At 45.7% G+C, this 17,565-nt stretch overlaps 1 protein-coding gene across 8 annotated transcripts in view; it reads right to left on the reverse strand.

The window, feature by feature from the left end:
- Nucleotides 1-17,565, reverse strand: part of HDAC9 (histone deacetylase 9) — a 656,589-nt gene that overhangs the window by 544,988 nt on the left and 94,036 nt on the right. For 6 of the 8 annotated variants that reach the window (XM_056519737.1, XM_056519739.1, XM_056519740.1 and 3 more), the window contains exon 3: nt 2,459-2,497. The exons of the other annotated variants lie outside the window; for them this stretch is intronic. In XM_056519737.1, coding sequence (XP_056375712.1) covers nt 2,459-2,497 — 39 coding nt within the window. The remainder of the gene's footprint in view (nt 1-2,458; nt 2,498-17,565) is intronic. 8 annotated transcript variants of the gene reach the window in all.

Consider the following 17,565-nt stretch of genomic DNA (forward strand, 5'->3'; position numbering starts at 1 on the left):
GTGCATTTCCTCTCTGTCGCAAAATCAAAAACAGCAGGCAAGTGGAAAACTAAAGAACTCCCCAATGTAAAACATATTATCAATGAAACACTCTATTTGTTTAAAGAGAGATCAATTGCCATAGCAAACAATCCTTTACATTATTTCAAATCTGCCTGGGGTAAATGGCTTGAGTTTAAGCCATTGTTGTAAAATTTGGATAAGTTCTGTTCTTTGGGGGACAGGGAGAAATAATGATAGAAGGGGCAAGGCCCAAAACCGCAAGAGACTGGACAAGTGAATCGTTTAACTAATTAGTAACCTTGATAAGGAATAGTTAGATTATTAACTCTTATCTCTCTCCTTTTCTTTTCCCTTTTTCATTTTGTTTTGCTGTATTTTTGTTATCCCTTTCTTGTGTGTTTTTGTGTATATGTTAAAAATCTATAAAAAATTTTAAAAAATGCAAAAATGTACAACATTTGCAAAAATGCAGAACATATAAAAAGTTTTTGAATCTGACAGTGCCTATTTGAAGCAAACCTGTCGGATGATTTTGGATGAAATGTAGGGAACACGCCCATTTCCACTTAAAAATATGAAAGAGGCCTGTAATTTTCATCATAGGTATACCTCAACTATGAGAGACATAGTGAGAAAAAAAATCCATAAAATCACATTGTCTTATTTTTAAAGAATTTATTTGCAAATTATGGTGGAAAAGAAGTATTTGGTTAATAACAAAAGTTCATCTCAATACTTTGCTATTTACCCTTTGTTGGCGATGACAGAGGTCAAACATTTTCTGTAAGTCTTAACAAGGTTTTCACACATTGTTGCTGGTATTTTGGCCCATTCCTCCATGCATATCTCCTCTAGAGCAGTGATGTTTTGGGGCTGTCGCTGGGCAACACAGACTTTCAACTCCCCCCCAAAGGATTTCTATGGGGTTGAGATCTGGAGACTGGCTAGGCCACTCCAGGACCTTGAAATGCTTCTTATGAAGCCACTCCGTGGCCCGGGCGGTGTGTTTGAGATCATTGTCATGCTGAAAGACCCAGCCACCTTTTATCTTCAATGACCTTGCTGATGGAAGGAGGATTTCACTCAAAATCCCACGATACATGGGCCCATTCATTCTTTCCTTTACACGGATCAGTTGTCCTGTTCCCTTAGCAGAAAAACAGCCCCAAAGCATGATGTTTCCACCTTCATGCTTCACAGTATGTATGGTTTTCTTTAGATGCAACTAAGCATTCTTTCTCCTCCAAACACGACGAGTTGAGTTTTTACCAAAAAGTTCTACTTCGGTTTCATCTGACCATATGACATTCTCCCAATACTTTTCTGGATCATGCAAATGCTCTCTAGAAAACTTCAGATGGGCCCAGACATGTACTGGCTTAAGCAGGGAGATACATCTGGCACTGCATGATTTGAGTGTTACTGATGGTAGCCTTTGTTACTTTGGTCCCAGCTATCTGCAGATCATTCACTAGGTCTCCCCGTGTAGTTCTGGGATTTTTACTCACTGTATTTGCTTGCCTATTGCAGATTCAGTCTTCCCAGCTTGGTGTAGGTCTACAATTTTGTTTCTGATGTCCTTTGACAGCTCTTTGGTCTTGGCCATAGTGGAGTTTGGAGTGTGACTGTTTGGTTGTGGACAGGTGTCTTTTAGACTGATAACAAGTTCAAACAGGAGCCATTATTACAGGTAATGAGTGAAGGACAGAGGGGACTCTTAAAGAAGAAGTTACAGGTCTGTGAGAGGCAGAAATCTTGCTTGTTTGTAGGTGACCAAATACTTATTTTCCACCATAATTTGCAAATAAATTATTTGAAATTCAGACAATGTGATTTTATGGATTTTTTTTTCTCATTATGTCTTTCATAGTTGGGGTATACATATGATGAAAATTACAGGCCTCTCTCATCTCTCAAGTGGGAGAACTTGCACAATTGGTGGCTGACTAAATACTTTTTTGTCCCACTGTGTGTGTGTGTGTGTGTGTGTGTATATATATATATATATATATATATATATATATATATATATATATTTATATCCTGTCCATGACTTGTATATGGAAGTGAATACAATTTTAATGATATGCATATTTTAATATTTAACAATTCTCTTTATTGTTTTCTTAACTTTAAACATTTTCTGTAGTTAAACCCAGTATCCCTGCTGTAAACTACTTGTAATGAGGTTATTATATCATCATTTTATTGTAATTAAAATGGAAGAGGATGCAAGAGAGGAAGCAAGCTAAGATTTCATTAATTCACACCATGAACACTACTTCAGCTCTGTTCACGCTGTATCCTCCCATTAGTTATACTTATGAAGAAAAAAAAGAAAAAGAAAGTAACCTATGTACCTCTTGCTGGCCTATCTCCAAATTCCAGAAGTGCCAGCAATGTACTGCAGTACTGTGTATAATAGCAGAACAAAGTCATGTATCTTAGTACTTACCTAAGTTGTCTTCATGGAATGTGTGCACCAGAACTTTTCCTGTAGAGGAATAAAATAATTAATATTAGGAATAAAAATTACACCAGCTTATACTTTGCCCTAATACAGACCCTTGTAGATATTAATGTCATGACAGTAGTTTTCGAATACAGAGGCCAAGCAGGCGACTTTCCTTGCCAAAATGTATAGGGCATTATGCACCATGTTTAAAGTATTATTGTCATTTAATTGTTTGACCCGCAGAAATATCAAAAGTTAAGATTGATCAGGGTCTCAGTGTTGAGACCCCACCGCTAGTTAGTTATAATTGGCTCCTCAGCTTGGTACGCAATCTGACTGCTTAAATGGGCACTGTCACCAACTTTATTTTTTGATATGTTGTAGTACTTATGTACTACAACATATCTCTAATATACTTTTATTATTTTTTTTTAAATTAAAATTGTTTAATTAACATTTGAAAACCTGCCACTAGGGGTCTCCCTCCTAGTGGCTGGCTGCAGCCTGGCGTGACGTCACGCCTGAAAAAGTACTGATGCGGGCATCGGTCCTTTTTCATTCAGCCTGCGCTCGCTCCCTGCCTGTCAATCAGACAGGCAGGGAGCGAGCGCATTGGCTACCCGGCCACTGGCTGGGAGGCCACTCCCCCCGCACATCGCCGCCGCCTCCGCCTCGCAGCCGCCGCTGTCCCTGCACGCCTGCTGCCGGACTCTGCAGTAAGTGATATGGGGGGGGGGGGGGTTTGTGATGGAGGGAACGGGGTATGGCGCGGGGGGGGGAGACGGAGGGGACGGGGGACGGGCTAGCGCCGCATGTAACTAATAGTTTATCTACACAGGGTGCCTCCAGCTGTTTCAATACTACAACTCCCAGCATGCCCTGACAGCCAATAGATGTCAGGGCAAGCTGGGAGTTGTAGTGATGAAACAGCTGGAGGCACCCTGTGTAGATGAACTAAGGGCGGAAGTCCCCCCCCAGCAGGCATCAGTGACGTGGTGCCTGCTGGGGAAGTCTGCCTGGTAGTGAGCACACTGCCAGGCAGACAAAAGGCATTTTTAATATATAGTAAAAATTAAAATTAAAAGCAGGGAGGGGGTTAGGGATAGATTGGCAATAGGCAGGGACAGAAAAAAAAATAGGATGGTGGGAGCTACCCTTTAACCCCTTAAGGACATAGGGCGTATCCATACGCCCCCGTTTCCAAGTCCTTAAGGACCGAGGGCGTATGGATACGCCCTGAGCATTTCCGGCCCCCGCCGCTAGCCGGAGGGGAGCCGGGGCCGGATGCCTGCTGAAATCGTTCAGCAGGCATCCCGGCATATCGCCCAGGGGGGGTCATTATGCCCCCCCATGTCGGCGATTGCCGCAGATCGCTGGACAATTCAGTCCAGCAATCTGCGGCGGATTCCGGGTCAATCGGGTCTCCAGTGACCCGATGACCCGGAATTACTGGCTGATCGGGGCCGTCAGAGACGGCCCCGAACAGCCAGAGCCAGCAGGGTTGAGGTGGCACTGGTGCCACCTCACGATCGCCCTGATTCGTCGGCCGGATTCCCGGCCGACCAATCAGGGCGCCTGCTGCGGGTGTCACTTCCGCAACCCGCTCCGCCCCTCTTCCGGAGGACGTGAGCGGGTGCGGGAAGACGACCCCCGGTGCTGGGGACCCCGATCCCCGGCGTCCCTGTTGGGATCGGGGCCCCAGGAGCGACGGTGGCGGCGAGGGACTGACCTGTGCGGCGGCATCGTGGAGCAGCAGCAGGTGGTGAGTGACAGCCTCCTGCTGTTGCTTAGCAACAGCTCCCAGCATGCAAAAAGGGCATGCTGGGAGCTGTGGTTATGCAACAGCAGGAGGCAGACCACCACAACTCCCAGCATGCCCTTATGGGCATGCTGGGACTTGTAGTTTTGCAACAGCTGGAGGCACATTCTTTCTATGGAAAAGTGTACCTTCAGCTGTTGTATAACTACAACTCCCAGCTTGCACAATCAGCTAAAGTGCATGCTGGGAGTTGTAGTGGTGCATCTGGTGGTTGCATAACTACAACTCCCAGCATGCCCGTTGGCTGTCGGTGACTGCTGAGAGTTGTAGTTTTGCAACAGCTGAAGGCACACTGAGTTAAGTAGCAAACCAGTGTGTCTCCAGCTGTTGCATAACTACAATCCCCAGCATCCCCAGCCAATGTAGTATGCCTCCGGCTGTTGCATAACTACAAGACCCAGCATGCCCTTCCGCTGTCTGTACATGCTGGGGGTTGTAGCTTTTGCAACAGCTGAAGGCACACTGGTTGCAAAACACTGAGTTTGTTACTCGGTGTTTCACAACCTGTGTGTCTCCAGCTGTTACAAAACTACAACTCCCAGCATGCCCCCAGCATGCCCCCCCCCCCCCCATGTGAACGTACAGGGTACACTCACATGGGCGGAGGATTACAGTAAGTATCCGGCTGCAAGTTTGAGTTGCGGCAAATTTTCTGCCGCTGCTCAAACTGCCAGCGAGAAACTACTGTGAACCCTCCGCCCGTGCGACTGTACCCTAAAAACACTACACTACACTAACACAAAATAAAATAAAAAGTAAAAAACACTACATACAACATACACATACCCCTACACAGCCCCCCTCCCCAATAAAAATGAAAAACGTCTGGTACGCCACTGTTTCCAAAACGGAGCCTCCAGCGGTTGCAAAACTACAACTCCCAGCATCCACTGATAGACCGTACATGCTGGGAGTTGTAGTTTTGCAACAGCTAGATGTTCCCCCCCCCCCCCCCCCCCAATGTGAACGTACGGGTGCACTCACATGGGCGGAGGATTACAGTAAGTATCCGGCTGCAAGTTTGAGCTGCGGCAAATTTTCTGCTGCAGCTCAAGCTGCCAGCGAGAAACTACTGTGAACCCCCGCCCGTGTGACTGTACCCTAAAAACACTACACTAACACAAAATAAAAAGAAAAAACACTACATATACACTTACCCCTACACAGCCCCCTCCCCAATAAAAATGAAAAACGTCTGGTATGCCACAGTTTCCAGAACGGAGCCTCCAGCTGTTGCAAAACAACTACTCCCAGTATTGCCAGATAGCCACTGACTGTCTAGGCATGCTGGGAGTTTTACAACAGCTGGAGGCACCCTGTTTGGGAATCACTGGCGTAGAATACCCCTATGTCCACCCCTATGCAAGTCCCTAATTTAGGCCTCAAATGCACATGGCGCTCTCACTTTGGAGCCCTGTCGTATTTCAAGGCAACAGTTTAGGGTCACATATGGGGTATCGCCGTACTCGGGAGAAATTGGGCTTCAAATTTTGGGGGTGATTTTCTGCTATTACCCTTTTGAAAAATGTAAAATTTTTGGGAAAACAAGCATTTTAGGTAAAAAAAAAAATTTTTTTTTTACATATACAAAAGTCATGAAACACCTGTGGGATATAAAGGTTCACTTAACCCCTTGTTACGTTCCCCGAGGGGTCTAGTTTCCAAAATGGTATGCCATGTGTTTTTTTTTTTGCTGTCCTGACACCATAGGGGCTTCCGAAATGCGGCATGCCCCCAGAGCAAAATTTGCTTTCAAAAAGCCAAATGTGACTCCTTCTCTTCTGAGACCTGTAGTGCGCCAGCAGAGCACTTTTCACCCCCATATGGGGTGTTTTCTGAATCAGGAGAAATTTGGCTTCAAATTTTGGGGGGTGTCTTCTGCTATTACCCTTTTTAAAAATGTAAAAATTTTGGGAAACCAAGCATTTTAGGTAAAAATAAATAAAAATTTTTCACATATGCAAAAGTCGTGAAACACCTGTAGGGTATTAAGGTTCACATTAGCCCTTGCTACGTTCCCTGAGGGGTCTAGTTTCCAAAATGGTATGCCATGTGTTTTTTTTTTTTTTTGCTGTTCTGGCACCATAGGGGCTTCCTAAATGCGGCATGCCCCCAGAGCAAAATTTGCTTTCAAAAAGCCAAATGTGACTCCTTCTCTTCTGAGACCTGTAGTGCGCCAGCAGAGCACTTTTCACCCCCATATGGGGTGTTTTCTGAATCGGGAGAAATTGGGCTTCAAATTTTGGGGGGTGTTTTCTGCTATTACTCTTTTTAAAAATGTAAAAATTTTGGGAAACCAAGCATTTTAGGTAAAAAAAAAAAAAAAATTTCACATATGCAAAAGTCGTGAAACACCTGTAGGGTATTAAGGTTCACATTACCTCTTGTTACGTTCCCCGAGGGGTCTAGTTTCCAAAATGGTATGCCATGTGTTTTTTTTTGCTGTCCTGGCACCATAGGGGCTTCCTAAAGGTGACATGCCCCCCAAAAACCATTTGTCGCTCCTTCCCTTCTGAGCCCTCTACTGCGCCCACTGAACAATTAACATAGACATATGAGGTATGTGCTTACTCGAGAGAAATTGGGTTTCAAATATAAGTAAAAATTTTCTCCTTTTTATCCCTTGCAAAAATTCAAAAATTGGGTCTACAAGAACATCCCAATGTAAAAAATGAAGATTTTGAATTTTCTCCTTCACTTTGCTGCTATTCCTGTGAAACACCTAAAGGGTTAATACACTTACTGAATATAATTTTGAATACTTTGGGGGGTGTAGTTTTTATAATGGGGTCTTTTATGGGGTATTTCTAATATGAAGACCCTTCAAATCCATTTCAAACCTGAACTGGTCCATGAAAAATAGCGAGTTTGAAAATTTTGTGAAAAATTGTAAAATTGCTGCTGAACTTTGAAGCTCTCTGGTGTCTTCCAAAAGTAAAAACTCATAAATTTTATGATGCAAACATAAAGTAGACATATTGTATATGTGAACCAAAAAAAAAAATATTTTGAATATCCATTTTCCTTACAAGCAGAGAGTTTCAAAGTTAGAAAAATGCAAAATTTTCATTTTTTTTCATCAAATTTGGGGATTTTTCACCAAGAAAGGATGCAAGATACCACAAAATTTTACCACTAAGTTAAAGTAGAATATGTCACGAAAAAACAATCTCGGAATCAGAATGATAACTAAAAGCATTCCAGAGTTATTAATGTTTAAAGTGATAGTGGTCAGAATTGCAAAAAATGCTCTGGTCCTTAAGGTGAAAAAGGGCTCGGTCCTTAAGGGGTTAAAGGATTTCAGCGCCAATATAGCCTATGGAACCTGTCTCTTGCACTGAGTGCCAAGCCAGTGAGTGAAGTGCGCTACCCTGCAATGGACACAGCTATAGATTACAATGTGACGGTGTCTCAGCACTGAGACCCTGACCAAGCTTAACTCTTGACATATCTGTGGTACATGTAAAAAGATAATTTATATGATAGTATCTGGTTCTCCTGGACTATAACATTGATAGTCACCCCTCCATTGTATTGATCAGTGGGCATCCTGGATGTCTGCAATAAATCAAACATTTAAGGTCTATCTAAAAAAAACCTTATTAAAACGAACAACCAGTTTATGCTGGCGCCACATGGTTACATTTGGTTGCATCAAAGGCTAGCAAAAAAAAAAAAAAAGAAGCTATACAAGAAAGAAACCCCAACCCATTTCTCAAGGCCCACCAAAGAGAAAAAAAAAAAACACACACAATATTGGTGAGGCCTAAGGACTGGTTGTGTAAGGGTTTAAACCTGAAACTGATGGTGGCTGCAAAACTTATGAATATTTTTAATTTATTCTCAGTCAACTGTCAAGGAGGCAGAGCCAAGCTACTCAAGTGCCACAGCCAGCCTGGCATGTTTCCTTACTTGCTCTTAAAGGGGTACTCCGCCCCTAGACATATTATTTCATATCTAAAGGATAGGGGATAAGATGTCTGATCACAAGGGTCCTGCGATCTCGGCTGTGAAACCCCAGACATTCGGTGCATGGAGCAAACTTTGCTCCATGCTGAATGACTGGTGATGGGGGCGGAAGCTCGTAACAACACGGCCACCCCCCCTTAATGCAAGTCTATGGTGGGGGCGTGATGGCCGTCACACCCCCTACCATAGAATTGCATTGAGGGGGCGTTGTCGGGATGTCACGAGTGGGGCGTGGCTGTGACATCAGGAGCCTCCAGAGCTGCTCCCGACGCTCTGAACGAACGCCGGGTGCAGGAGGAAGATTGCGGGGGTCCACAACGGCTGGACCCCCCCGTGATCAGACATCCTTTGTATAGGGAATAAGATGGTTAGCAGCAGAATACCCCTTTAACTCCCAGCACTTCCTTGACTGACATAGTTCATGTGATCTCTCTATTTTGTGTTGGAAAAAAAATGGAAGATCGGTTGTCGGAACACTGAAGTGGGGCAGTACACAGGCATACAGCCTCCAGCCATACACTGTATGTTGCTGAAGGCTGTATGTCTGTGGCGAACTATACTGCACCTAATGTGGGGAACTATACTGCACCTAATGTGGTGGAACTGTACTGCACCTAATGTGGGGGAACTGTACTGCACCTAATGTGGGGAACTATACTGCACCTAATGTGGGGGAACTGTACTGCACCTAATGTGGGGAAACTGTACTGCACCTAATGTGGGGAAACTGTACTGCACCTAATGTGGGGAATCTTTACTGCACCTGATGTGGGGGAAATGTACTGCCCCTAATGTGGGGGAACTGTATTGCACCTAATGTGGGGGAACTGTACTGCACCTAATGTGGGGGAACAGTACTGTGCACCTAATGCGGGGGAACTGTACTGTGCACCTAATATCGGCAAACTGTACTGCACACCTAATGTCGGGGAACTGTACTGCCAACCTAATGTGGGGGAACTGTACTGCACCCCTAAGGTGCGGGGACTTATACTGCACCTAATATGGGGGAACTTCAACCTAATGTGGGGGAACTACAACCTAATGCGGAGGAACTATACTGCCAACCTCATATGGGGGGGGGGGGGGAACTATACTGCCAACCTAATGTGGGGGGGGGGGGGAACTATACTGCCAACCTAATGTGGGGCAGAATTATACTGCCAACCTAATGTGGGGGGGGGGGTCTATACTGCCAACCTAATGTGGGGCAGAATTATACTGCCAACCTAATGTGGGGGAGCTATACAGCCAACCTAATGTGGGGGAACTATACTGCCAACCTAATGTGGGGGAACTGGGGGTGGGGTTGGTGAAGAAAAGTGTAGTGGAGAAGGACCAGGAGGGCATGGGGGGCTGATGTGAGGTTGTTTGGGGGGGGGGGGGGTGAGGTAAGGTAAGTGTGGGTTTGATAAAGGAGACAGAGGAGTGTGAAGGGGACTGGGGGGGGGGTAGGGGGTGCAGAAAAGTGGAATAGTGGAGAAGGACCAGGAGTGTTGAAGGGGGGGACTTAAGGACCAGGGGAGGACTAAGGCTAAGTTTCCAGAGAAGGCAAAAGCACAACAAAAAATGCCATAAAATTACCATAACACAGGAAAAAGCAGTAGCAGTTATTCTCTGTTTTTGCAGGTTAAAAAAAAAGGGGGGGAAACCTAGCTTTAGGGGTCTCTGGGAGCAGGAGTCTGAAGGAGGACTTAGGGGTCGGGGGGAATTAGGGCTCGTCCACACTACGAACTTCCGCCAGCAGAATTTGCTTGTTTTCAATGGGATGCTGCTGCTCTGTGCACACTACGGAAGACACTGTGTGTGGTAGTATTATTTTTAGAGGGCATGATGTTTGGCAGTATAATATACAGGGTACACAGGGTTTGGCAGTATTATATTTAGGAAGCACAGTCTCTTGAAGGGTTATAATGATTGTTGTCTTTATACAGAGGATGAGGATCGGCTGGCAAAGTGAGGAACCAATGATGTCCGGGCGTCGAACTTTACAGAGGAAGATGGAGCTGGAAGAAGACCTGGCATCTGGACCAGATGAAGAAGAAAAGAAAAGGAAAGACAACAAAGAAGACATCTCCTGTGAGTCATTTTATGTTTGTGTATTCTCCTGACTGTCCCATTAGATCTCTCTTCACTTCTAAGTTTTGCAGTAATAATGGATGAAACTGTTCCCCAATTTGAGGCTCCAGCTGTTACAAAACTACAACCCCTATAATGCCTGAAGCTCTCCAGACATAATGGGTGTTGTGGCTGTAGCAAAAAAAAAAAACGACATAGTCTAATATGCCCAGGCCTATTTTTGGTCTCAGTCTATTCCTTACTTGACAGGCCCGCAACAAGTCTCAGTGGAAGAGAAGGGGGACTGTCGGGGGGGAGGCATCATAATGTAGTGCTCCGTCTTCCAGGCAGCCTTAATCTGGCCCTGGGGAAAAAATACTAATTTTGACAATAAATGCATTTATAGGCAAGTAATATGACAGCAAAAAAAACTGTTGAAAAGAAATGTTCAAAATAATTCTCCAAGGTCTGACGCCGAGCACAAGCAGCAGGATCCCTTTTAGCTTGAGTCCCAGAATTATGCTATCTGCACTTTACATTTTATTTTGGGATTTCTTACTTATAGGCCTGAATATAATCTTAAAGCATAGAGAAATTTATTAAAGTGAGTCCATGCTCGCAGAACGTGCAGTTATTATGACCCATTTACTATACTACTATACGTAGGTTTCTAAAGTCCTTGTTCTTTTAGAAAATATGGTACACTTATTACACAAAGTACTCTATTGCCTGAAGATAGTGTACGAGCGATATAAAAATGGTTGTCTAAAGCACAAAAAATGGTCTAAAGCACAAAAAAAACTATTTGTATGCGTCCCCTTCGCCACATGCCCAAACAGTATGTATACATTCATTATTTTGTGTGTCTTTTTTTTTTTTTTTGCTGTGTCTGTTGTTACTACAGTGAAATCTCCCTTAGTGGACACCTCCCAATAGCGGACAGTTTTTAATTTTCCGGCAGAGTCCCATAAGACTTAACCCCTTCAGGACCAAGCCCATTTTGGCCTTAAGGACCAGAGCGTTTTTTGCACATCTGACCACTGTCACTTTAAACATTAATAACTCTGGAATGCTTTTAGTTATCATTCTGATTCCGAGATTGTTTTTTCGTGACATATTCTACTTTAACATGGTGGTAAATGTTTGTGGTAACTTGCATCCTTTCCTTGTGAAAAATCCTAAAATTTGATGAAAAATTGGAAAATTTTGCATTTTTCGAACTTTGAAGCTCTCTGCTTGGAAGGAAAATGTATATTACAAATAAAAAAATTTTTTATTCACATATACAATATGTCTACTTTATGTCTGCATCATAAAAGTGACGAGTTTTTACTTTTGGAAGACACCAGAGGGCTTCAAAGTTCAGCAGCAATTTTCAAATTTTTCACAAAATTTTCAAACTCACTATTTTTCAGGGACCAGTTCAGGTTTGAAGTGGATTTGAAGGGTCTTCATATTAGAAATACCCCACAAATGACCCCATTATAAAAACTGCACCCCCCAAAGTATTCAAAATGATATTCAGTCATCATTTTAACCCTTTAGGTGTTTCACAGAAATAGAAGCAAAGTGAAGGAGAAAATTCACAATCTTCATTTTTTACACTCGCATGTTCTTGTAGACCCAATTTTTGAATTTTTACAAGGGGTAAAGGGAGAAAATGTATACTTATATTTGTAGCCCGATTTCTCTCGAGTAAGCACATACCTCATATGTCTATGTAAAGTGTTCGGCGGGCGCAGTAGAGGGCTCAGAAGGGAAAGAGCGATAAGGGGATTTTGGAGAGTACGTTTTTCTGAAATGGTTTTTGGGGGGCATGTTGCATTTAGGAAGCCCCTATGGTGCCAGAACAGCAAAAAACCCTCACATGGCATACCATTTTGGAAACTAGACCCCTTGAGGAACATTTCAAGGAATAAAGTGAACCTTAATACCCCACAGGTGTTTCACGACTTTTGCATATGTAAAAAAAAAAATTTTTTTCACTAAAATGTGTGTTTCCCCCCAAATTTCAAATTTTTCCAAGGGTTAATAGCAGGAAATACCCCCCAATATTTGTAACCCCTTCTCTTATGAGTATGGAGGTACCCCATAAGTTGACCTGAAGTGCACTATGGGCGAACTACAATGCTCAGAAGAGAAGGAGTCATATTTGGCTTTTTGAGAGCAAATTTTGCTCGGGGGGCATGTCGCATTTAGGAAGCCCCTATGGTGCCAGAACAGCAAAAAAAAAAACACATGGCATACCATTTTGGAAACTAGACCCCTTGAGGAATGTAATAAGGAATAAAGTGAGCCTTATTACCCCACAGGTGTTTCACGACTTTTGCATATGTAAAAAAAAAAAAAAAAGAACGTAACAAGGGGTACAGTGAGCATTTGCCCCCCACTGGTGTCTGACAGATCTTTGGAACAGTGGGCTGTACAAGTTTTCATTTTCACGGACCACTGTTCCAAAGATCCGTCAGACACCTGTGGGGGGTAAATTCTCACTGCACCCCTCATTACATTCCGTGAGGGGTGTCGTTTCGTAAATGGGGTCACATGTGGGTTTTTTGTTTTTTTTTTGCGTTTGTCAAAACCGCTGTAACAATCAGCCACCACTGTGCAAATCACCTCAAATGTACATGGTGCGCTCTCCCTTCTGGGCCTTGTTGTGCGCCCCCAGAGCACTTTGCGCTCACATATGGGGTATCTCTGTAGTCGGGAGAAATTGCGTTACAAATTTTGGAGGGCTTTTTTCCCTTTTACCTCTTGTGAAAATGTAAAGTATAGGGCAACATCAGCATGTTAGTGTAAAATTTTTTTATTTTTTCCCACTAACATTCTGGTGTAGACCCCAACTTTTCCTTTTCATGAAGGGTTAAAGAAGAAAAAGCCCCCCAAACCTTGTAACGCAATTTCTCCCGAGTACAGCGATACCTCATATGTGGCCCTAAACTGTTGCCCTGAAATACGACAGGGCTCCAAAGTGAGAGCGCCATGTGCATTTGAGGCCTAAATTAGGGGTTTGCATAGTTGTGGACATAGGGGTATTCTATGCCAGTGATTCCCAAACAGGGTGCCTCCAGCTGTTGCAAAACTCCCAGCATGCGTGGACAGTCAACGGCTGTCCGGCAATACTGGGAGTTGTTGTTTTTCAACAGCTGGAGGCTCTGCTTTGGAAACAGTGGTGTACCGGACGTTCTTATTGGGGGAGGGGGGCTGTGTAGGGGTATGTGTATATGTAGTGTTTTTAACATTTTATTTTGTGTTAGTGTAGTGTAGTGTTTTTAGGGTACAGTCACATGGGCGGGGGATTACAGCGAGTTTCCCAGCGCAAAATTTGCTGCATCTCAAGATGCGAGAAACCCACTGTAAAAGCCTCGCCCATGTGAATGTACCCTGCCACCAGCTGTTGCAAAACCACAACTCCCAGCATGCATGGTCTGTTAGTGCATGCTGGGAGTTATAGTTTTGCAACAGCTGGAAGCACACAGGTTAGGAAACACTGAGTTAGAAACAGACAGTTTCCCAACCAGTGTGTCTCCAGTTGTTGCAAAACTACAACTCCCAGCATGCCCAGACAGCTGAAGGGCATGCAGGGAGATGTAGTTCGGCAACATCTGAAGGGCCAGATGTTGCTGAACTAAAACTCCCAGCATGCCTGGACAGTCAGTGCATGCTGGGAGTTGTAGTTTTGCAACAGCTGGAAGAGCACAGATTGGAGACCATTATACAATGGTCTCCAAACTGGGGCCCTCCAGATGTTGCAAAACTACAACTCCCAGCATGCCAGACAGCCAAAGGCTGTTTAGGCATGCTGGGAGTTGTAGTTTTCAGACTCCTAGAAGCAGCAGTGAAGATCTTCACTGCTGCTTCTGAGGACTACATACTTACCTGCCGGTCCCGTCGCTGCTCGTCCACGTGGCCGGTCCTGCCGCTGCTCCTCGGTCCCGCCGCTGCTCCAGGTAAGGCCGCTGGTCCCCTCGTTGTTCCCCCCCTATGCCGCAGGTCCCTGCAAGCCCCTGCAGCCATCGTCCCCCGTTCTGCCCGACTTCCAGGGGCGGGCAGTGCGGGGGATCTGAACTTTCACCCCAGGTCACTGTGGTTGGTCCACAGGGACCAATCACAGTGATCGCTGACCAGGACCATCAATGGATGGTCCTGGGGGCTGAAGCAGAAGTTGTCCCCTGCTGGAAACAACGGGACTTCTGCCAGTTAACCCGTGCGATGCTGCGCATCGCCGGGTTAACTGAATGTCATATATAAACGCCGGGATGCGCGAACACACTGCACAACCCGGCGTTTATATATGCCATTCTGCGGGAAGGGGTTAATGTGTTTGCACCTTCCGAATAGGGGACATTCCCAATAGCGGTCGCGGACACACCCAATAGGGGACAATTGGGGACAAAACACTCCCATTTGGGGACAGAACACTCCCAATAGGGGACAATAGGAGATAAAATACTTCCATAAGGGACAAAACACCCCCAATAGGGGACAACCAAGCTAATGTGTCGGCCCTACCTTGTACACAGGGCTGCCATCAGGGGGTACAGCCAATACCCCAGTAAGGGGCCTAGGCCCCCACTGCACCCCCCTGCAGAATCCCCAGCGCAGAAGACTGATGTCTAAACAATGGTCTCCTGCTTCTGTCCGTCCGCCAGCCATATCATTCACCCCCTCCTTCCCTGATCCCCCCCATGCCACTTTATTCCCTTGTGCCAAATCATACGCCCTTTATTATCCCCTGTGCCACATTGTTTCCTCTTGCTAACCCCTGTGCTATTTAATTCCCCCTTCATAGCCCTCTGTAACAGCTGGTGGTGTGGATTCGCTGTACCTGAGTGAACGATGGGGTGAGCCGCACCAGGGAGCGGAGTCTAAGGAGCCGCTGGTTTTCCCAAGAGGCCGCCACAAAGTGGGACGGACTTGCAGCAGCAGGCAGCTCCAAGGTCGCTACCCTCGACACAACAAAGGCAGCTGAGGTGATGCCTGACACAGAAGGATGAGACGTACTCAGAGTCGGGGACAGGTAGGTAGGTCAGGGCAGACAGCAAGGAACAGTGGTCAGGAAATGTAGCATGAGAACTGGTACACGGAATAGCTGATACAACAGGGAACGCTTTCTCTAAGGCAACAGGGCACAAAGATCCAGCAGGGAACAGGAGGAAGTGCAGGGTTAAATCGGGTAAGTTCCTGACAAGCACCAATAAATGGTGCACTTGCCCTTTAAATCACTGAGAATACGCGTCCCTGTAGGCGGGTATGCGCGCACCGGCTAGCAGGGAGAATGAAGGAAGCAGGAGGACGGCGGAGCAGGTGAAAAGCAGCGAACCGCATGCTTTCACATTGCATCATGCAAAGCGCATTACAGTCCGTGCGGGAAGTCGGGCAGGAAGAGCGCACATGGCTGTTTGCAAATTCATTACCCCTTCTTTAACCCCTTAAGAACCCTGGTACTTAAGGACCCATGACGTACGCGTACGTCATAGAGAATCCCGGCCCCTGCCGCGTGCCGGGCGGAGATCGGACCGGGATGCCTGCTGAAATCGTTCAGCAGGCATCCCGTGCAAACGCCCAGGGGGGTCATCAGACCCCCCCCCCTCGGTGATCGCGGCAAATCGAAAGTGAATTCACACTTGCGATTTGCGCGATTATGGGTTATTACGGGTCTATAGTGACCCATTGACCCGGAATATAAGGGGGATCGCGGTTGCCTAAGACACCCAGGGTCCCCATGAAGCGGTAGGAGTAAGGTGGCAGGGGTGCCACCCCTCCTATCCCTGCTATTGGTGGTCTAGACGCGACCACCAATAGCAGATCGGAATATCTCCAGCCGTTTGGAAGTTAGGCAGTAACATATATTTCCCATAAACTTGTATGGGACTTTAAACAAAAACCCCGCCCCTGGCAAATGGGGGTGAGTAAGGGTTAAATTACCTATCCTGTGTTTGTTGTTGACATATAAGTAACATGTGTGCCAAGTTTCATGTTAATATCTTTAGCCGTTTGGACGTGATGCTGGAACATACACACATACACATACATACACACACACACATTGAGTTATATATATATATATATATATATATATATATATATATATATATATATACATACTAGCTGAGTACCCGGCGTTGCCCGGTTTTCCTTTCCTAATCCTTGTTGGGGAGGAAAATAAACAAAGGAGGAAGCTTTTGACTTCATATACCGTCCTCATATATTGTTGTCATATCCCAACCCCATATCCCGTCCTCATATCCCGACCTCCTATCCCGACCTCCTATCCCGACATCATATCTCGACCTTCTATCACGACCTCCTATCCCGTCCTCTGTCCCGTCCTCTATCCCATCCTCATATCCCATCCTCATATCCCGACCTCCTATCCCGTCCTCCTATCCTGTCCTCCTATCCCGACCTCCTATCCCGACCTCCTATCCCATCATCATATCTCGACCTTCTATCCCGACCTCATATCCCGTCCTCATATCCCGACCTCCTATCCAGTCCTCCTATCCAGTCCTCCTATCCCGTCCTCATATCCCGTCCTCCTATCCAGTCCTCCTATCCTGTCCTCCTATCCTGTCCTCATTTCCGACCTCCTATCTCGACCTCCTATCACGACCTCCTATCCCGACCTATCCCGACCTCCTATCCTGTCCTTCTATCTCGACCTCCTATCCCGACATCCTATCCCGTCCTCTTATCCAGTCCATCTATCCCGACCTCCTATCTCAACCTCCTATCCCGTCCTCCTATCTCAACTTCCTATCTTGACCTCCTATTCCGACCTCCTATCCCGTCCTCCTATTTCCACCTCCTATCTCGACCTCCTATCCCAACCTCCTATCCCGTCCTCCTATCCCGTACTCCTATCGCGTCCTCCTATCCCGACCTCCTATCTCGACCTCCTATCCCAACCTCCTATCTCGACCTCCTATCCCGTCCCCCTATCTAGTCCATCTATCCTGACCTCCTATCTTGACCTCCTATCCCGACCTCCTATCCTGTCCTCCTATCCCAACCTCCTATCTCGACCTCCTATCCCGACCTCCTATCCCGTCTTCCTATTCTGTCCTTCTATCCTTTCCTCCTATCCCGTCCTCCTATCTCGACCTCCTATCCCGACCTCCTATCCCTACCTCCTATATCGACTTCCTATCCAGACCTCATATCCCAACCAGTAATATGTGTACCAGGTATTGAAATATGTCCAGCCCTACGGGAGTTATGTGGGAACATACATTTCCCATTGATTTGCATAGGACTT

Source organism: Hyla sarda, chromosome 5 (genome assembly GCF_029499605.1).
Source record: "Hyla sarda isolate aHylSar1 chromosome 5, aHylSar1.hap1, whole genome shotgun sequence".
In the NCBI taxonomy this organism is placed as follows: Eukaryota; Metazoa; Chordata; class Amphibia; order Anura; family Hylidae; genus Hyla; species Hyla sarda.